At 46.6% G+C, this 17,387-nt stretch overlaps 1 protein-coding gene across 3 annotated transcripts in view; it reads left to right on the top strand.

The window, feature by feature from the left end:
• LOC8023963 (protein MTSS 1) overlaps positions 1 to 7,925 on the top strand; it is a 94,439-nt gene extending 86,514 nt beyond the window's left edge. For all 3 annotated transcript variants that reach the window (XM_029977130.4, XM_029977129.3, XM_042287378.1), the window contains one exon: positions 5,269 to 7,925. In XM_029977130.4, the coding sequence (XP_029832990.3) occupies positions 5,269 to 5,838 (570 nt within the window). In that variant the 3' untranslated portion in view covers positions 5,839 to 7,925. The remainder of the gene's footprint in view (positions 1 to 5,268) is intronic.
• The last annotated feature ends 9,462 nt before the right edge of the window (positions 7,926 to 17,387 follow it).

The raw sequence follows: 17,387 nt of genomic DNA, 5'->3' as shown, positions 1-17,387 counted from the left end.
AACACTAGAAAAGAAGGCAGCGATTTTCAAGCTAACAGAAAGTTGCCGAACGCAAACGGAGGCGTAACCTGAAACAAGGCGCGCAGGCGCTCAGGCGAAAATCAGTCCACTTCCAGCTGGATTATGGAGTTGGAAATTAGGCAGTCCAGCTGAATTCAGCTGGAACCAGCTGGAATCCAACTGGACCCAGCTGGAATCCAACTGGACCCAGCTGGAATCCAACTGGACCCAGCTGGAATCCAACTGGACCCAGCGTGAATCCAGCTGGATCCAGCGTGAATCCAGCTGGATCCAGCTGGAATCCAACTGGACCCAGCTGGAATCCAACTGGATCCAGCTGGAATTCAACTGGAATCCAACTGGAGTGTCTCATTTCCAGTTTCATAATCCAGCTGGAAGTGGACCGACTTTCGCCTGGGGCGCATAACCTGAAGCAAGGCACTAGTTGCGGCCTTTCTAAGCCCTCTTCGACATAATGAAGGCAAATCTGCTGATTTTTCGGACTCCTCTATTATTCAGAAATTTTTTCGGTCCCTGCGAAGTCCGAAAAATCGGTCGGCGACTGTACAACAATTTGAACGCTTTCATGAGGAAGAGGCTGTGCATATGGACCCGTTTTTACGTTGTTTTGAATGAAATCTCTGAAACGAAAGTTTGACATGAAAAGAACGAAAAACAGGGGTGTGACATCTGTGCCAATTGCGCCGTTTTGGTACAAACCCAATGTTCTGCGCCTAGTTGCGCCAAAAACGCGAAATCGGTCGAAATTGCGCCACACTGCGCCAAAAATAACTAAAGAAAAAAAAAAAGATTGCGGCGACGTTAGATTTAGCGGGAAACGAGAGCTTGGTTGGCAACATTCAATCTTGTCGTAGTAGAATACATGGCATGGGTACAGGGTGGTGCAAGCAACCTCCGGATTCGAAGATTTCAGCTGTAGTACCCTTCTATACCTATGACACATACTCTTTTCTCCGATTTTCCTACTACTCGATGCACTTTACGGTGTCATTTGTGACTGCATGCTACCGGTGCGTTGTCATGCGGTCTCGCTGTCTGACCGCGGGAGGTACGACGCACAGGCCATCAAGAAACCTAAGTATTTCTGTCGTTTTGAGAGTAAAACTTTTCTTAAAAGTGCCATTGAAGGCCTCTATTGTGTCATTCGTGTCCGTAATCTTCTTGTCAAAATGGCCGTCGCCGTAAGTACTTTGGGTTACCCCACTCGTGCTTCCAGTGCGTGAACAATCGAATGAATCGGTCACACGCCCGTAATTAGCGTGCATGTGCTGCTCAGAATCTTGCGACTCCCTTTCGTGTGGAGTTCTTTCTATCTGCCCGTGCTTTCTAGGAGCGTCTGATCAACGTCTGGTCGTAGTAAACCCTGCTTCCCTGTTTCATGCTCTCGAATCGCCGCTTTAAAAAGTTTTGCACTACAATTGCACTTTGGCACCAGTTCGTATAAGCTTGAGGTACCTGGTGCCCTCCTGACTTTGCAACAAGCCTGTGTTACTTGTCCTCAGCTTTGCGCTTTGGACTCGCGTGTGCCTTTTTATCTTGGTGCGTATGGGCGCTGATGACATTAGAACCAGGGTGGGAAAAAATGACGATTAAAAAAGAAAAATCAGATTCATGTGATGAAATCAGATTTTTCATGATTTTAAATTGCTGATAGGCTGCTCTAACATTTTCTGCTCCTAATCTGATGCAAACTGTAGACTTTTCTGCTTCGAAATTGCTCCGAATTGCATAAACCGCTGCTCCAAAACGAGAATTTTGTGCTTCTAAGCTGCTCCAAAATTCAGATTTTTTTTCTGCTCCGAAAATTGCTCCAAAACCTGTTTCACCTGTCTCACCCCTGAAAAAAAACACCGGGAAAACAAAACTATGCTCTGCAAGTTTGTGTGCAGCGGCTGCACTTAAGAGTCGCAGTTCAAATACCTATAAAGTTGGGCATTAAACAAAAGGAAATCTGTTAAATTGAATGCGCCACCCGTTCAGGCGGCTCTGCCGAGAAGACGCAAACCTGGACCCAGCCGCCATGTTTGTTTGGTGGTGGCGCCCCCTATAGGTCGCTGGAGTCGCGAATAGAGCTATTGATGGAAGTCGCCTCACTTGGGAAATCTGTCACATAAAATTGCTGCAAAATTATTGAGCATTCCTAAGCTTCATTCTTAACTAGAACATATATGGGGGCGCAACTATCTATTTTTTACCCTGAAATCTCTGCTTGTTCTATGCAGAATATCATTTTGAAAAGCATTCCACCATAATGGTGCATTTTCTCCTCATCAAAAGCATACTTTTTTGGCAATATGAACTTCATTTAAATGGAAAAAATAAAAATCTAGCTACGTTCCTCCCATTAAATTTCAGTTCAAAAACATTCCTGACAAAGAATAAATTTGGAAATTCATGGAAATGATAGATTTTTTATTGTGAAACGAGCGAGGGATCGGATAGGCTTGCAATACAGTAAAACCTCGTTGATTCGGATCTCATGGGATTGGCAAAAATGTTCGAAAGTCGAAACATCCAAAGGACACAGAAAACTGCGAAAACGTTTCCCTGTGACATACCTTTATTTTGAGAAGAAATCTGTTCTTATCGCCCGCTTTCTGCACGACACTTGGGCGGAGACAGCAACTTTCCTCCGCGCGGTCGAGCGCTCCATCGCGCTCGCACTGTCAGAGCGACGCATCCCATGGGCTGACAATATAGCGCAGCAAGGCCTCTTCTAGTTCCACCTTCCAAGGCCGCTTTCTTTTCGCTTTGAACTTCTCGCTCTCGAAAGCCCATAGGATATCGGCCTCAATTTTCACTTACGGGGCCAAACTGCTTCTCTCGACGTCGTAACTTTCCGTCGCTCATCGAGAGACGGCGTCCTTCAAGGCCCTCAGTATTTCCACTTTCGTCGCTGAATTCTTAGCCTAGTACAGCTGCAACGGAAAACGAGTAGCACAACTGACCAGTAATCGGAGCGGCAGAATCGCGACACCCAGCGCTATTTTTTCCCGAGTGCGCCGATAGCGAGAGTGCCAGTCACGTTGCATTTTTCAACGCTTGGGTGGCCGGCAAAAAATTGGGGGATAAGATAGCCGTTAAAATGGCGGATCCCCGCGTTGAGGCATAAAAGGTGACTGTCACTCTCGCTGTCGGCACGCTCGGGAACATAGGCAAGCGTGTCGCGATTTTGCCATTCCGGTTGTCGGTCGCTTGCGCCACCCTTTTTCCGTTGCAGCTATGCTTGTGCCGCTGCCAGGAGATTAACGCGCCGAAGCACAGCAATCCAGAGCAAAACCGGTGCGAAACACGGAGAACCGGAAGAGCGAAGAACCATGGGAAAACCGGAAAAACCACGTGTGCACCTCGGATGGATGGCGGTCATACCCTTTGGAACGGACGGTAGCTAGCGCCACCTGCCGAATTCGTCCGAATTAACCGTAGTGCACTGCGTTCCCTCCGAATTAATGAGCGTTTGCTGCCATTGACATACGTTTGACGGGACCAGATCGGCAGTTCAAATTCCGGCGTCAGCAATGGTGGTCGAGCATTGTCGAAAAACAAAGCGGACAAACCCACGTTACTTTCTATAAACGAATGTCGGTTCTAGTTTCAGTTTTCTGTTTGATCAGGGCGGGCTTTTCGATTCATGTGCGTAGCAGCTTCCTCCTCGTGAAAGCTTGGTTCTGGTGTTCTTACCCAAATGGTGTTTACTTTCGAACAAAGGTGGTTAGTGTACTGAAACTGTAAAGAAATGCTCTTTCCAATGAGAGTAGGATCATCGTTCTAGGGCGTATTAGTGCTGCAGCAGTAAGAAAATAGTAGCGATGGTCCGAATCTGTCGAACTTCAGGTTCGGCAAAGTTCGGCCCATGCCGAACTTTCAAAGGAAAGTTTGGCAAAGATTCGGCAAATGCCTGTGCACGCGCAGGAACGTTACGGGGCCATGGATTGCAAATGGACGCCGTGCGGTCGTACGGTTACCGTCGTGCAGTGAAGTACAACCAGCGGTTACGGCGAGGTGTGAAATAGGCAACACGGTAAACTGTGCGTTTGTGAGCCTTCGGGAGTGTGATTCTCTTCAATAATTTCTGCCTCAAGAACAGAATGTCAATGAGTAATTTACCTCAGTTCACTGCGCAAGTGACCAATGATGAGGTACATTCTGGATAATGTGATTTTGATTTGACCTTTCCAGTGATGCATTGAGGTAGTTGAATCATTGACTGACAATTACTTTAAAGCACTCCTCGCAATTCCAACAATCCTGTTTTCGGCTCACAGGTAGTTTGTGCCAAAACGAAATAATATTGCTTTTTAATTAGCGTTATTTCGCGGTTTTCATGTATCTGTAAAAAAACTAAAAACAGAACTATCACGCTAGACGTTGCACATCCGACATTCTTAAATTTTCCCATCTTCCGAAACGTCCGCTTTTTTTCGGAGGCTTGTTGTCAGCTTGCTTAAGTCCTGAGTGAATTGAGCAACTTGAAGGACAGTGTGCTTGCTCTCTTTTAAAAATGCCAGTACGTTAGTGGGGCGGTGTCTATTTAATTCTTGTTGTCACATCAGGTCAGGGCCCAAAGTAGTCATAGAAACAAATCAAATCTAAAGCTCTCATCGGCAAAACTGTGCATCCCTTCTCTTTGAAATCTTTTCAACCCCCTCTCCTTCCTTCAGACTTATGTTGGCCCTCAGCCTATCCGGGGTGGGCTACCTCGACCCCACACTCAAATAAGTTTGAAACCCCTGTCCTAGATGATACCAAAAAGGATTAGTTTCCTGAAGAAGAAAAATTGATATCCCAAAGTACCTATTTTGATTATAGTACTATCGTGAAAAAATGGAAAGGTTGTACAGGGTCTGTCAGCTAAATAAAAAACAAAACAAGTTTCCACCTTCTGGGAAGTAAAGTACTCGGCGCCATTTTCCTCTTTTTTTCCGCTTTCCGAGCGGAATTGTCATCTCTCGGGAGTGCAATGATCGGTGGTGCCACATCTGCCGGGTTTTGTTTTTGGTCTTGTTTTGTTGCTCGCATGGAGCCAACGTGAACTGCTTGGCAGCTTTCAGGCCCAGGCAAAAATCAGTCCACTTCCAGCTAGATTATGGAACTGGAAATGAGGCAGTCGAGGTGGATCCAGCTGGACCCAGCTGGAATCCAGCTGGACTGCCTCATTTCCAGTTCCGTAATCTGGGCCGGGTTTGAACTCTGGTGGCAAGGCCATTTGCACATTGTGACCCACATGACGGTGATGGTGGTCGGCAGGCGGAGAAGAAGCTGCTGCGTGCCCACACGATTGGCTACAGCGAACGAGACGCCCTGATCCAGAGTCTGAATGCCAAGTTGTCGATGAGGGCAGCCGGGCATCCCCAGGCTGGTGTGGCCGGGCGATCGCTGCAGGAGGGTGCCCAGCGTGGGCCTCGGGGGGCCACGGACCTGGAGCAGACGCTGCTCAAGAAGGAGCAGCGGGCGGGGCCTGAGCCTGCCGAGGCACGCCGCAGCCGCTCGGTGGGCCCCTGTGCCGAGAAGAGGGGCACCGCCTCCGTGGAGCGGCGCCAGTTCCTCAACACGTTGAATGCGCGGCTGGCAGAGCAACGCAGCGGCGGGGGGGCATCGGGCCAGTCTCCACGTCGTGGATCTCTGCAGACGGAGCTTGGAAACCGGCGCAAGTCGACGGATGCTGACCGTGCATCGAGGGTGCAGAGCTGGCTGGCAGGCCGTGGTTCGGTGGACCTGACTGCGTGCCGCGAGTCGCTGCTGGACCAGATCCGACGGGGCACGGCCCTCAAGAGGGTGGCGTCGCAGAGTGACCGCTCGATGCCACGCCTGCTGTGACGCTACCTCGTGGTTTTCATCTGGCACATCTGAGGGGGCAAATGTTGACCAGTTGGGCCTTGGAAGGGAAATTGGGTTTGTTTTCTAGCTTTTGTAAAAAGGATCTTTGAGCTTGATTGGTCACCTGAAAACGCTCTTAGCAATTAAAGGTAGCTACTGGCATTAGAGATAGGATGCAGCTGACGGGAGACTTTTTAGCATTCGTGCACACAAAAGTCAACATTGGTGCCCGTGTTTGGCACGAGCAGTTGCCGAGGGTGGGTTGGGAGCTCATTGGAAGAGGGGTTTCTTGCGCCGTCTCCTGGTCCTAGTATTACGCCTCTCGGTGTCTTCGTAGGTCTAGCCCCGGTGTAGGTCGAGTCAGTGTAACCAAATAGCTCCTTCAATGCCTGCTCTACTCTGCAACCACTTCCTGAGGTTGCGAGAGAGACGTCGCTTTGCTCGAGGTTGCTAGTTAGTACAATGTGCGGATATTTGGCATAATCTGCTTCCAGAGGTGAGGATGTTTGTAAAAGCCTGTACAGAGACATCGCTGGCAGGCAGATCTAGTATTGATTTGTTTGCTAAAAGCTAGCTTGAGCCCCCCCCCCCCCCCCGTGTTTGTTTGCCCCAGTGTCCCTTGGGCCTAGCTCACCGTTACCAGCTGGTGTGGCCTCGCTGTTGTACAGTGCCATGTCGCCTGCCAGCCACTCGAACTTCATCTCTCACTCTGCTGCCGCTAAAAACCACTGGCTTTGTGGCCTCCTCTTGTCTGGACGCCCGTGGGGTGAGCACTTGCCAGGTTCTGTTTGCATGTTCAGCGTACCAGACATATCCTGCATTGTGGCATCCCTTGACGCCTTCATATCGACCGCACGCCAACCTCCAGGCAAGGCTGCGGAACTCCTGAAGGTGGCGCTGAGGGCAATTCTTTTGTGGGACAACACACTCGACCACTCTCTTTTTCTTGCTAGTCATTGGTTGATCGAAGACATCTCCTCTCCTTGTGGGAGTGCTATCCAAAGATTGCCCTTTTGTGTGTTTGCAGGAATGCGGGATCATTCCATTTAAAAGAGGGATTTGGTTTTCTTCTCGGTTGTTGTGTCAACTTTGTGTGTCGGGGGGAAAAAACGGGAGCGCTTGATTGGCTTGCCGGCTTCCAGGCGAAAATCAGTCCACTTCCAGCTGGATTATGGAACTGGAAATGAGGCGGTCCAGCTGGATTCCAACTGGATCCAGCTGGATCCAGTTGGAATCCAGCTTGGAGCGGAATGCCATACTCTGTAATGTGCGAGAGGAGTGGGTCTTTTTTTTATTCGTGTGGGAGTGATGTGTGGTGTATGCTTCTGGCCAAATGTCTTGTGTTCGAATGAGTACGGCTACACTTGGTGCCAGTTCTCGCCCAAGCCCTAGACTCAACATTGCTTCCGATTCGAATGACTGTCTTTGTGCATGCATGTCTCGGAAGGGTTACCTTTTTTTATGCCCAGCTTGTCTGGACAGCTCCTTGCCAGTACCGACTATTGCCCCTCATGGTTCGTCATTGCAATGGTGGCTAGACAGAAGCCAACATCTTTGTGGCATAACTTGAAGAAATGGTTGCTTGGTACCTACAGGCAAATTGTCAGTGTGTCATTCTGTTCTCATCATCATCATCAGATAGTCGCCAAAACATGTAAGAGAGGGCTCTTTTTGTGTTAACTTATTGCCACATTTTCGGTGGGGTGTCGAGGTTAGGCTACCTTGACTGTGTATGTCTTGTAGGATTGCATATGTTTTGTGTTGTATGTTTATGGAGAGAAGGTGGCCCTTTTATTTTTGACTTGCTCTGAAAGTTGAGGGCGTGAGCAAGTCCGATATTTATCAGTTCTTGAACCTATTTGACTCTTGGCGAGACATTCCCAGTTCAATGCTATGGTGTTCTCAGTTTAAGTGTGCCTCTTTCTGCAGTTTGAAAGCTCCTTTCGCTAAGCAAGTCTCTCTCTGTCTGGAGAGAGATATGAATCTGCTGCCTGCTGTAGTTGTGGTTGTTTGGTACAGTGACTTGTAGATGGCAGAAAGCCTCCTGTTGGAGGTGGTAAAAATAAAAAGACCTCTTTTTACTGGTTCTTGTTTCCTAGCAGTATTGCGCAGTTCAGAGAACTGGTTTTTCTCATAGTGTTCCTCATTTGGGCTCCTTGTGTTCATTGTCAGCCACCTCAATCCCAGCATACATGCACAGATATTGTTGCTTGAACTGGGGGCACACTTTCTAATGGCAGGGATGGGCAAAATACATGTAAATATGTATCGAAATACAAATACAAAATACTTCATCAAAAATGTATTTAATTACAAATCTAATTACATTTCCAGAAAAGCATTTAAGTGCAAGATACAAATACAACCAAATGTATTTGGTCTCCTCCAAATACTTTTCCAAATACATTCCTCAAAATTTGCATCAGCGACTTCAGGGCAACTGCGACAGGTTTCTGGGTATTTCATTTTAATTTTGCATCGCGCGCTCTGGAGTTAGTGTGCGAGGCTCTAGTTACGTAATAGGAATATAATCACAAAAAAAGAATGCAATCAGCTTGAACGTAATAGGTGAAAAAAGTACAGAGCTTCACGCAGCTTTTTTTGTCGATTAGATTTTGGTATAGACCAACAAAGAACCGAGACGACCAAGACGTACAGCACTAGCTGGAGAATTTTTTATTGTTGCAACTCGCTCCAGTTACGAAAATCTGGATAACCCGCGCATTTAGAATGTTCCAGGCAAAAATATGGATGGAAATCGGGCTGGAAAGCCTTACAAGTTGTCACAGGCACTCATTTAGTCAGTCTGCCTGTGAACGTCGATTTCGTCACTATTCTTGCCCTGGACTAGCACCGTAATCACAAAGTCACTAAACACTTGTGCTTGATTGAGATACACTGCATTCGGTGCAGAACATGGTTTTCTTCCTGCTCTGGACAGTGACAATAAATTCGAGGGATGTATTTTCGCCCACAAAATTGTATTTAATTACAATTGTGTTTTGAAATACCTACGTTTTAGTATTTAAATACACACGTCAAATACATTACCCAATTTGTAATTAAATACAAATGAAAAATACACAAAGTATTTGAAATACGTATTCCTATCTGAGGTGGCAGCAGCCAATCAGGGCAGAGATCAACCATCAAATAATAACCAAAGAAATTGGGCTGTCACAAACGTGTCGATGCTAGTCTAGAAAAGTGCCTTTTGCTTAAAATTCCATCCCGATAGGTAGTCTACTGCTACTAGTCAATCACATCACATGACTGACTGGTAGCACTTTGACAATGTACGGTGTTGCTCGCTAGTTTGACTGTAGCGGACGCTATAAGCTATCCCAGCCATTCCAGCTGTGTGAACATACCATACCCTTTCCAAGTCCATGTACCCCACTAGCGGCCTTGGATAAGCTGCGGTGGCTCGTAGCCAGTGTTGCCACATTATGCTATTAATAGCCAGATTAGGCACCCTGTCGCTCGACTGAGGTCGTCTGCATCGTCGCCCGCCATTGACCCTCGCAAGTTTTTTGGCCCTATTTTTTTACACGAAGGGAGCTACGCTTTCTAATTTTACAAGAAAAAAAAAAAACGAACCTGTGAAATACAACTTTGACGAAAAGTTTAGATCGCTTCGTGCAGGGGTCGATTTTTACGGTCCATTTTAGATCGAGCCTTATGACTTGACACCCAATATTTTGTCATCTCCTTACTGATCGTGCATGATTGGCTAGCTTCATGGCCGATACATCTCTCGCTTAAAAGTTAAAAAAAAAAATAGACAGGAAATCTAAATGTGTACAGTCTTTTTCAAAAGATTAGAGCCCACCGCGCGTGGCCGGAGCGGGCTTGCTCCCATGCAGCGTGGCGTTCGAACCGCAACCGCGAAGCGGATCCGCTGGGTTTCATCATCAAATGCACGTGAAACTGCACTGAATCTTGAACCGTTCCGGCCACGTGGGCTCTAATATTTTGAAAACAACTGTACATACTTGTGGAGATGAAGCGTGCTGGTAAAGTTAATGTTAGAGAATTACATAAATGACGTACAGTCAAACCCGTTAATAACGAACAGCAGGAAACGCTACAATCAGTTCGATATAGCAAGTAGTTTGATATAGCAAAAACAATTTACAACCAACGTCCACGATGCATTCGTTGTAAGGCGAGAGCCTTCTCTTTCTTTCTCATCTCTTCACTTCTGCCGTGTAACAACGCGCTGGAAAGCTTTTTTTTTTTTTTTGCATACATGCAGTTTTTTTTTGTTTTTTTTTCTTAGCTGATCTCTCCTTCCGAGTCTCTTCTCTTCGCTTGCTTTTGTTTGCAACTAGTGGGAATCGCAAGCCTTCGCTGGGGGAAAAAGCTCGATATAACCAATATATCGTTCGTTAAAAAAGTATGTTTTACATGCATTTTTATTTAAATTTTCTGCGAGTTCGATGTTGACAACAATTCGCTGGACGTGGGTTCTTTCTAAACGGGTTTCGCTGTGCATCGAATCGGTTGGATCCCAGTTGTCGTCCCGTCCTCGTCATTCATGTAATTCTCTAACACCGTGATATACTGGGTGTCACAAAAGACAATTTACACGGTCTTTCTTACCGCAAAAATAAACTAGGCATCGCCGAACGCTCATTCTTCGCCCAAAGATAGCGCTAAAGGTCACAACCAGATGCCAAAGTTTCAGCCCGATCCGATAACTTAATCAAAAGTTATGTGATTTTCTAAAAATTTCAATGGGAAAATGGCGGCCGACGGAGTTTTCAAATACATGGGGCTCTATGGCACAAGAAACCGAAAACGGGTGAAAATGGGCTCTATTTTCCCACTGAAATTTTCAGAAAATCACTTATAACTTTTGATTAAGTTATCGGATCGGACTGAAACTTTGGCATCTTGTTGTGACCTCTAGCTCTACCTTTGGGCGGAGAATAAGCGTTCGGCGATGCCTAGTTTATTTTTGCGGTAAAAAAGACTGTGTAAATTTTCTTTTGTGACACCCTGTACATAGATCTCAAACCACTTGATTAAAAATAACCTCGTCATCCCAGGTAAAAAGTTTCAACTGGGATCCAAATGGTCCCCGTTCAAGTGGGTTATTGGACAACTCCCAGTTGCAACTGGGAATGTGGGCACTAAACCAGCTGAACTGGAATCAGTTGGATCCCAGTTGCAACAGGGACCAATAGACCCTTTCCGAAATTCAGTGCCATCTAGTGGTTCGCAAAGCAGTTTAGGTTTTGCCATATCAGTGGCGGAAATGAAGTTGTATCGGCACCGTCGCTTTCGCAAGTCAACGGCACGCAAGGAATTGTTCAGTGTGAGTTTTTTCTCGATCACTTTCAGTTCGATGGTGACCAAGAACCTGCATTCAGAACAAAGCTCAAACCCACTCGGATGCCTCGAGAAAACTCCATACACCAAAGTGCTTTAAAGCCGATTGTGTGCCGCTCACAGATTGACTGAATCTAAGTTATTAGAAATAAGCGCTTACGTAGCTCTTGTGTTCCATTCCTACACGTGTCGTACTGACCCCCGAATGTGCAGGCCTTGGATCATCCGCTTAGGAGCATCTTCAACGTCTTCCTTTATCAATCACTAGAAGGCCGCCATTGGTATGGCACAGATGTTCCACAGATGATGATAGTGATCAACGTGGCCAGACTGAATTTCGAAAAGGGTCTATTGCACTTGGTCCAAGTTGCAGCTGGATCCAGCTGAAGTCGGAACATGCAACACACAAAAAAAGATATATATATAGATATATAGATATATATAAATAAACTGAGAAGAGAGAACCCTTGGTGAAAACAACAACGGACGATTTATTCTTCGACGTTTCGGCCAAAGCCCGGCCTTCGTCAGGAAACTGGGGAAGGCCGGAAGGTCAGAGACAAAACATCCCAGGTGAAACTTGACTTTCTGTGAGGAGGTTAACTACTCCACGATAAGAATGAAACACGGTCCCTACATTATATCGCGATACCAAGAATACATAAAAGAAATGTATCGCGATGTAAAACTATTGATACACAGTGCATTTCTGAAATACTATCGCGATACTGCAGCAAAGTGGAATAATTTTGTAATTTTTAGGCTTCACAAATAAAAAAAAGTGAAACTTGCACTATCCTCCAATCCTCTCAGATACAACACTAACGGCAAAGGTGATAACGGGCACCCCTGCCTAAGGCCTCGTCTTATCTCTATTTTCCTCATTGTCTTTCCTTCCCATGTTATAATCACCTTATTATCATATTAAATGTTCCTTAATATTGCTGTTAGTCCTTTATCGAGGTTTAAAGGGACCATGAAATGATTTTAAAATCGAGTTTCATCCACCGCACGTCGTAAAAGGTGTGAAAAGAAACACAAAAACACAAAAATAGGGAGCCAAAAAAAATTATTTGCTATAGAACTTTTAAAAGAAAACTGGACTCTTTTGCGCCTTCCTTCCTTCGCCTGTACACTACGATGCATCCGCGGAAATGGAGCACGTCAGCCAAATCCAGGTCGCCTATTGGGTAAGAGCCTACCTCACCAGCACCGCGATCGTAAACAATAAATAGCCGGCGAATGTTTCCTAAAAGTTTTGTTAAATAATATTCAGATCCACATTTTGTAGCATAATTAGAGATGTGTGGCGAAAATTGCCAAATTTGATAATGCTGAGAGCCAAGCGCCATCTATCGTGTGGTAAACGAAGCAACTACTGCGCGTGCGCAGTAGGGCAGGGCCGACAGTTACTTGGGTGACGGCGACCGACGAACATCAGGGTTGCCAGGTTGGGCTATAGACCGTTTTATCGTGGGTAGCGCCATTTTGAGAGCGAGAGAGAAAAGGGGAAAGGGCTACCGGCGTTTTCCTCCTTTCTGATTGTGTAGAAAGAGTGGAAGTCCTGGATGAGAGGCCTAGCCGGTGTTGGGCGTCTGCAGTGCCCCAACTTCGTTCGCGCTTTTTTCTACGTTTCGAACTCCCAAACCTAATTAGAGCCGTGGTCTTCGATGGCGACAGTCCCCCCGTCATCGGGACAACATTGCTGGGTGACAGGGTGCATGAATAACGACAGAAAGCGTCGAATACTGTCCGAGGACCTATGTAGCTTGCATGGAATCCGGCAAGGCAAGTACGGCTGGAATGTTTTTAAGCTCCATTGCTTTCCGCATGACTGGAAATGATGAACCATTTATACATTTTTGCTTGCAATGGGCCTATTTCAACGTAGCCGCTTTTAGTTGTAATCAACAAGTTATACACGAAACGGGAAACTCAATTAACTTTGTAAACGCCCGGAGCTGCTACAGAACGTCTTGCTCTGCTGTTTTTATCTTCGTGTCCCTGTTCTTATATTTCCTTGTGAATGAACGACGAAGACGCTCCAGATGTACGTTTATCGAACCGCAGAAAGCCTCGAAGCAGCCACGAATTATCTTACTATTTGATGCCATATTTTGGGTACTCACCTCCAATTTCTATAGACCTTTCCAGCGGCAGTCTCGAACGAAGCGATTTACAGCGCGTGTCCCTGGTTTTGAGAGTGCACGTCAGTGTTGCCCGACTGCGCTGAGCTGTGGAGCTTCTCGTCAGTGGGCTCTGGCAGCCTGCGTAGGCGCAATTCCGGACGCTAATGGGGCTGAATTGCCGCGTTTTCTTTTTTATCTTGTGTTCTGTGGCGAACATAACTTATAGAGGTCTTTAAGAAAGCAGCGCTCTATTTTTAGGAACAAAATAAAAAAAATGAAAGCTGTTTTGGTGAGTCCGTGAGCGACAGAACAAATGCAACTGGAATGTTTGTTTCATTTTATGTTCGTCGTTTTACGGCACCGTACACTCAGCCGTGTCAATCTATAAAGGTCAAAATATTTGACCACACAGGATATCCGTACTGCATGGATATTCTCGGCCCACAACATAAAATTCAATGAGTCTCATCAATCGAGCAAAAAATATATTGTACGTACCCCACGGTGCCGCGTTATCCGAACAGGATTTGAGAAAGGTCTCAAATAACACAGCATATCCAATATACAGTGTCGACGATAGTCACTTCACGACGACCGGACGGAATCCGGCGTGTTTTCGGGAACATGTGGAAGGGAGCCCCCTTTTTTTGCACAGCTTCATAGCAAATGAACGAACGTGCTTATTCCGTCGTCACACCCCGGACCCGACCCTATCAGCTACTTTTTGCGAAGACCCGGAACACAGCCTGGAAGGCTTTTGGGAGATTATCTCGACGGAAATAATCCTCCAAGCACGTCGACCTGCCTGCGTCGCGGGCTGCTTGACGTTCGCTCTCTTGGTTCGTTTCCTGCGAAGGCCGAGCGGGCCACGAGCCCTGGTATTCCCTGGTTCTCACAGTGGAAGATAACACAAAAAGGGTAAGCATCCTAAACAGGCGAATAAAGCAAAAACTTCCAAGAAAAGCCGCCGAACTCCGAATGCAAAATGCAGGTGGGGAGTCACGCTGACCGGGCTTCCACAGCTCAGGCGGGTTCTGGCTGATAGGGGTCGCTCGATTCGCAAAATGGCGGCGGCCAGAGTGCTCTTTTTGCAAAGGTCTATAGCTGGCACGTTCGCTGCCGCTGTTCCCCCTCGTCGCCATACTGGCGGATGCCATGACTCAAACAAAGAAACGCGCACACTGGGCTCGAAAACGCAGATCGCAACGCACGAGACGTTCCCTGCAGCGACTATCAAGCGCCTCAAAGCGCCTTAGTCAACGGAAACAACCCATTAGCGGCACTCCAAGGACGCTTTTGCCGGCTCCCTGGTATCGCGCAGAAGATCGCGATTAAAAAAAAGACAAAAACAAAAAACAATAGAAATACGTTTTCAACAATTTCCAGCCTCACCCGGGGGCGGAAATGAGCCTTCAACTAAGTGTTGTAGATGATAAAATCGAGTCAGTCACCACTGCAAATTATCACTACTAAGATAAATTCAGTTACAAAATTTTACGAGCTGAAACATCAGTTATCATGAGAAAACTCGCACGCACATTGCGAGCGTACCCCATGTTCATCGGCGGTACAGCGTTTGGTGCGCGCTCCATTCACGAAATGTTCCGAGCGAAGTCGAGAGGGTGGCGTTGAGGAAGCGCCTTTTCGGTTTACGGACGCAATCCACTGCCGCCGGAGACAGGGGTCATGTGGAAAGCGATGGAGCTCAAAGACACTGGAGCCGCTCTTGCCTTGCCGGATTCCTTGCAAGCTACATAGGTCCTCGGACAGTATTCTATGCTTTCTGTTTTTATTCCTGCACCCTATGACCCAGCAATGGTGTCCCGATGACCGGGGGACTGTTGCCATCGAAGCCTCTGGCTCTAATTAAGTTTGCGAGTCTAAAACAGGAAAGAAAGCGCGAACGAAGTTGGGGCACAGCAGACACCCAACACCGGCGAAGCCTCTCATCCGGGACTTTCACTCTTTCTACACAATCAGAAAGGGGGAAAGCGCCGACAGCCCTTTCCCCTTTTCTCTCTCGCCCTCTTTCAGTAAAACGGTCTATAAATACCCAAATTGGGCTCGTTTTATTTGCAGTTGGCGGGAAAAAATGGTAGTTGGCTATTTGGCTAGTATTGGGCTATTTCTGACCTGTGCATTGGGCTATTTCTAACCTGTGTATTGGGCTATTTCTGACCTGTGCATTGGGCAATTTCTGACCGGTGCTGGAACTAAAATGCCTGAAAGCACTTGGATTTTTAGGTTCAAATGTATTTGTTAGAGTAAGTTGCGAAAACATTTGGCGCTTCTCTTAACCCTGATAAGTATGTGACAGCAAACAAATTCGACTGCTTTTTTTTTGCACCTTGTGCAATTGTTTACCTCCGAATCTTGTCCGAATGCAAGCGTATGCTGTTATTCCTGCATCTCAACAAGTGACGGCGCGATTCCTTGCGGCCTTAACAGCACCTGTTCTCCGCGTTCTTTAGGTTGTCTTTTTATTGGCGTGCACCTATACTTTGTGTTTAATTCTGCATAGTTTTCCCGTGACGTCATTCTGGTCACCATGCCCCGATAATAAGCGTCCCATTAATACAGTGGAAGGTATGATGTCATGCGCTTGTACGAGCATTTCAGGAAGTTCGCCGAACGGGTAAAGGACGCCATTTCTTGGGAATTTCGGCACCATTGCAGATCTCACAACACGGTGTTCATTATTTCCGCTATAGAGTCAGAGTATATCCTTCTACAATGTAGGCTTCGTGTCTTTCGTGACGACTCTGTCACGAAATTCTGGAGGAATGTGAAAGAAGCCACAAAGAGTGCTGGATCGTGCATGTTTCCATTGCTATCGAAACTGGCTGTATTTCTGCTTACGTTGCCACTGTCCAACGCTGCAGTAAAACGTGTGTTCAGCCAAGTCACCCTCAAAAAGACGGACTTGCAAAAACAGGATGTCTAAGGAAACCCTCGGCCAAGAGCAGTGCTGTAAGGACTTTGTTCCCTCAGAGGTTTTTCTCACATGTTTCAATACTTCAGTAATGTACCCATGCTCTGCTATTGGCTCTGCGAAATAGTGATGTGTGAATATTTCTATTTGAAGGATAAAAATGTATTATGTGTCTTTCGTGTTCAAAATAAACGTTTCAAATGATCAGTTTTTTTTGTTTTTTTTTGCTATTTTTGGGCTATTTTTTTGGATTGACATTTGGCTATTTTTGGGCTATATCTCGTAGAAGTTTGGCGGGTTGCAGTTTAGACACCTGGCAACCCTGACGAACATTTATTTCTTTGTTTTCCTTCCTCTCAAAACTCTGACTGACTGAACGTTTATTTTTCTACGTGTTCTTCCCGCGCGTGCCGACTTCAAGCAGCAAGAAAACAGTACTTAAAACAGACCACGACGAACAAGAACGCTGGATCCACCGACTCCGACGAAGCGTATAGGCCTAGCAGGCATTCCGACTCGGCGCTGCGTTGCTTCGTCGCAAGACCGTCTGCCTACGATCGGCTGGCGTGCTAAATGGAATATGCCCGCGCGACCCTTGTGGACCCTTCCCGTATTATAGTTTGATCACTGACCTCAATTCTAGATTAAGAGGTGAGGTCAATCTCTTCCCCTTGTTTTCCGAGGCAGTGTTGACGAACACTCGTCGAAAAGGGACTCTCGTCGATTCTATCTTCTTGTTTTGTGTGATATAGAGCTGAAATAAACGCCGTATGGATTACCTTCGTAACACGGTATGTACACTTTGTTATTGGTATGCCATTTTTATTCTGACAGACTGCACGTCACTGTCGAGCTATAACAGTTCGTGGGAGGTATACGTACAACCCCGGTCCAACCTTTCTTTGCCGAGTGTCGCGTCAGTATCGAGTTGCAATCGTAAAAGAACGGTCCCGAAGCGCTTACCAACAGCGCGAATACAAGACTTCCATCAAGCGCGCGCGTCCGCTCCGAGTGTAAACAGGTATTTACGTGGCTCTTGCTGACACTCGTATGTTCAAACGTATCTTTTTTAACGTCGGCTCGCTCCTGCATCTCCGAGGCCGCGAAAAACGCCATCTACGTCGCTTTGCAAACGACTGACACGGGCCGGC

Source organism: Ixodes scapularis, unplaced genomic scaffold (assembly GCF_016920785.2).
Source record: "Ixodes scapularis isolate PalLabHiFi unplaced genomic scaffold, ASM1692078v2 PGA_scaffold9__187_contigs__length_104089568, whole genome shotgun sequence".
Lineage (NCBI taxonomy): Eukaryota > Metazoa > Arthropoda > Arachnida > Ixodida > Ixodidae > Ixodes > Ixodes scapularis.
This window is presented reverse-complemented; position numbering and strand designations above follow the sequence as displayed.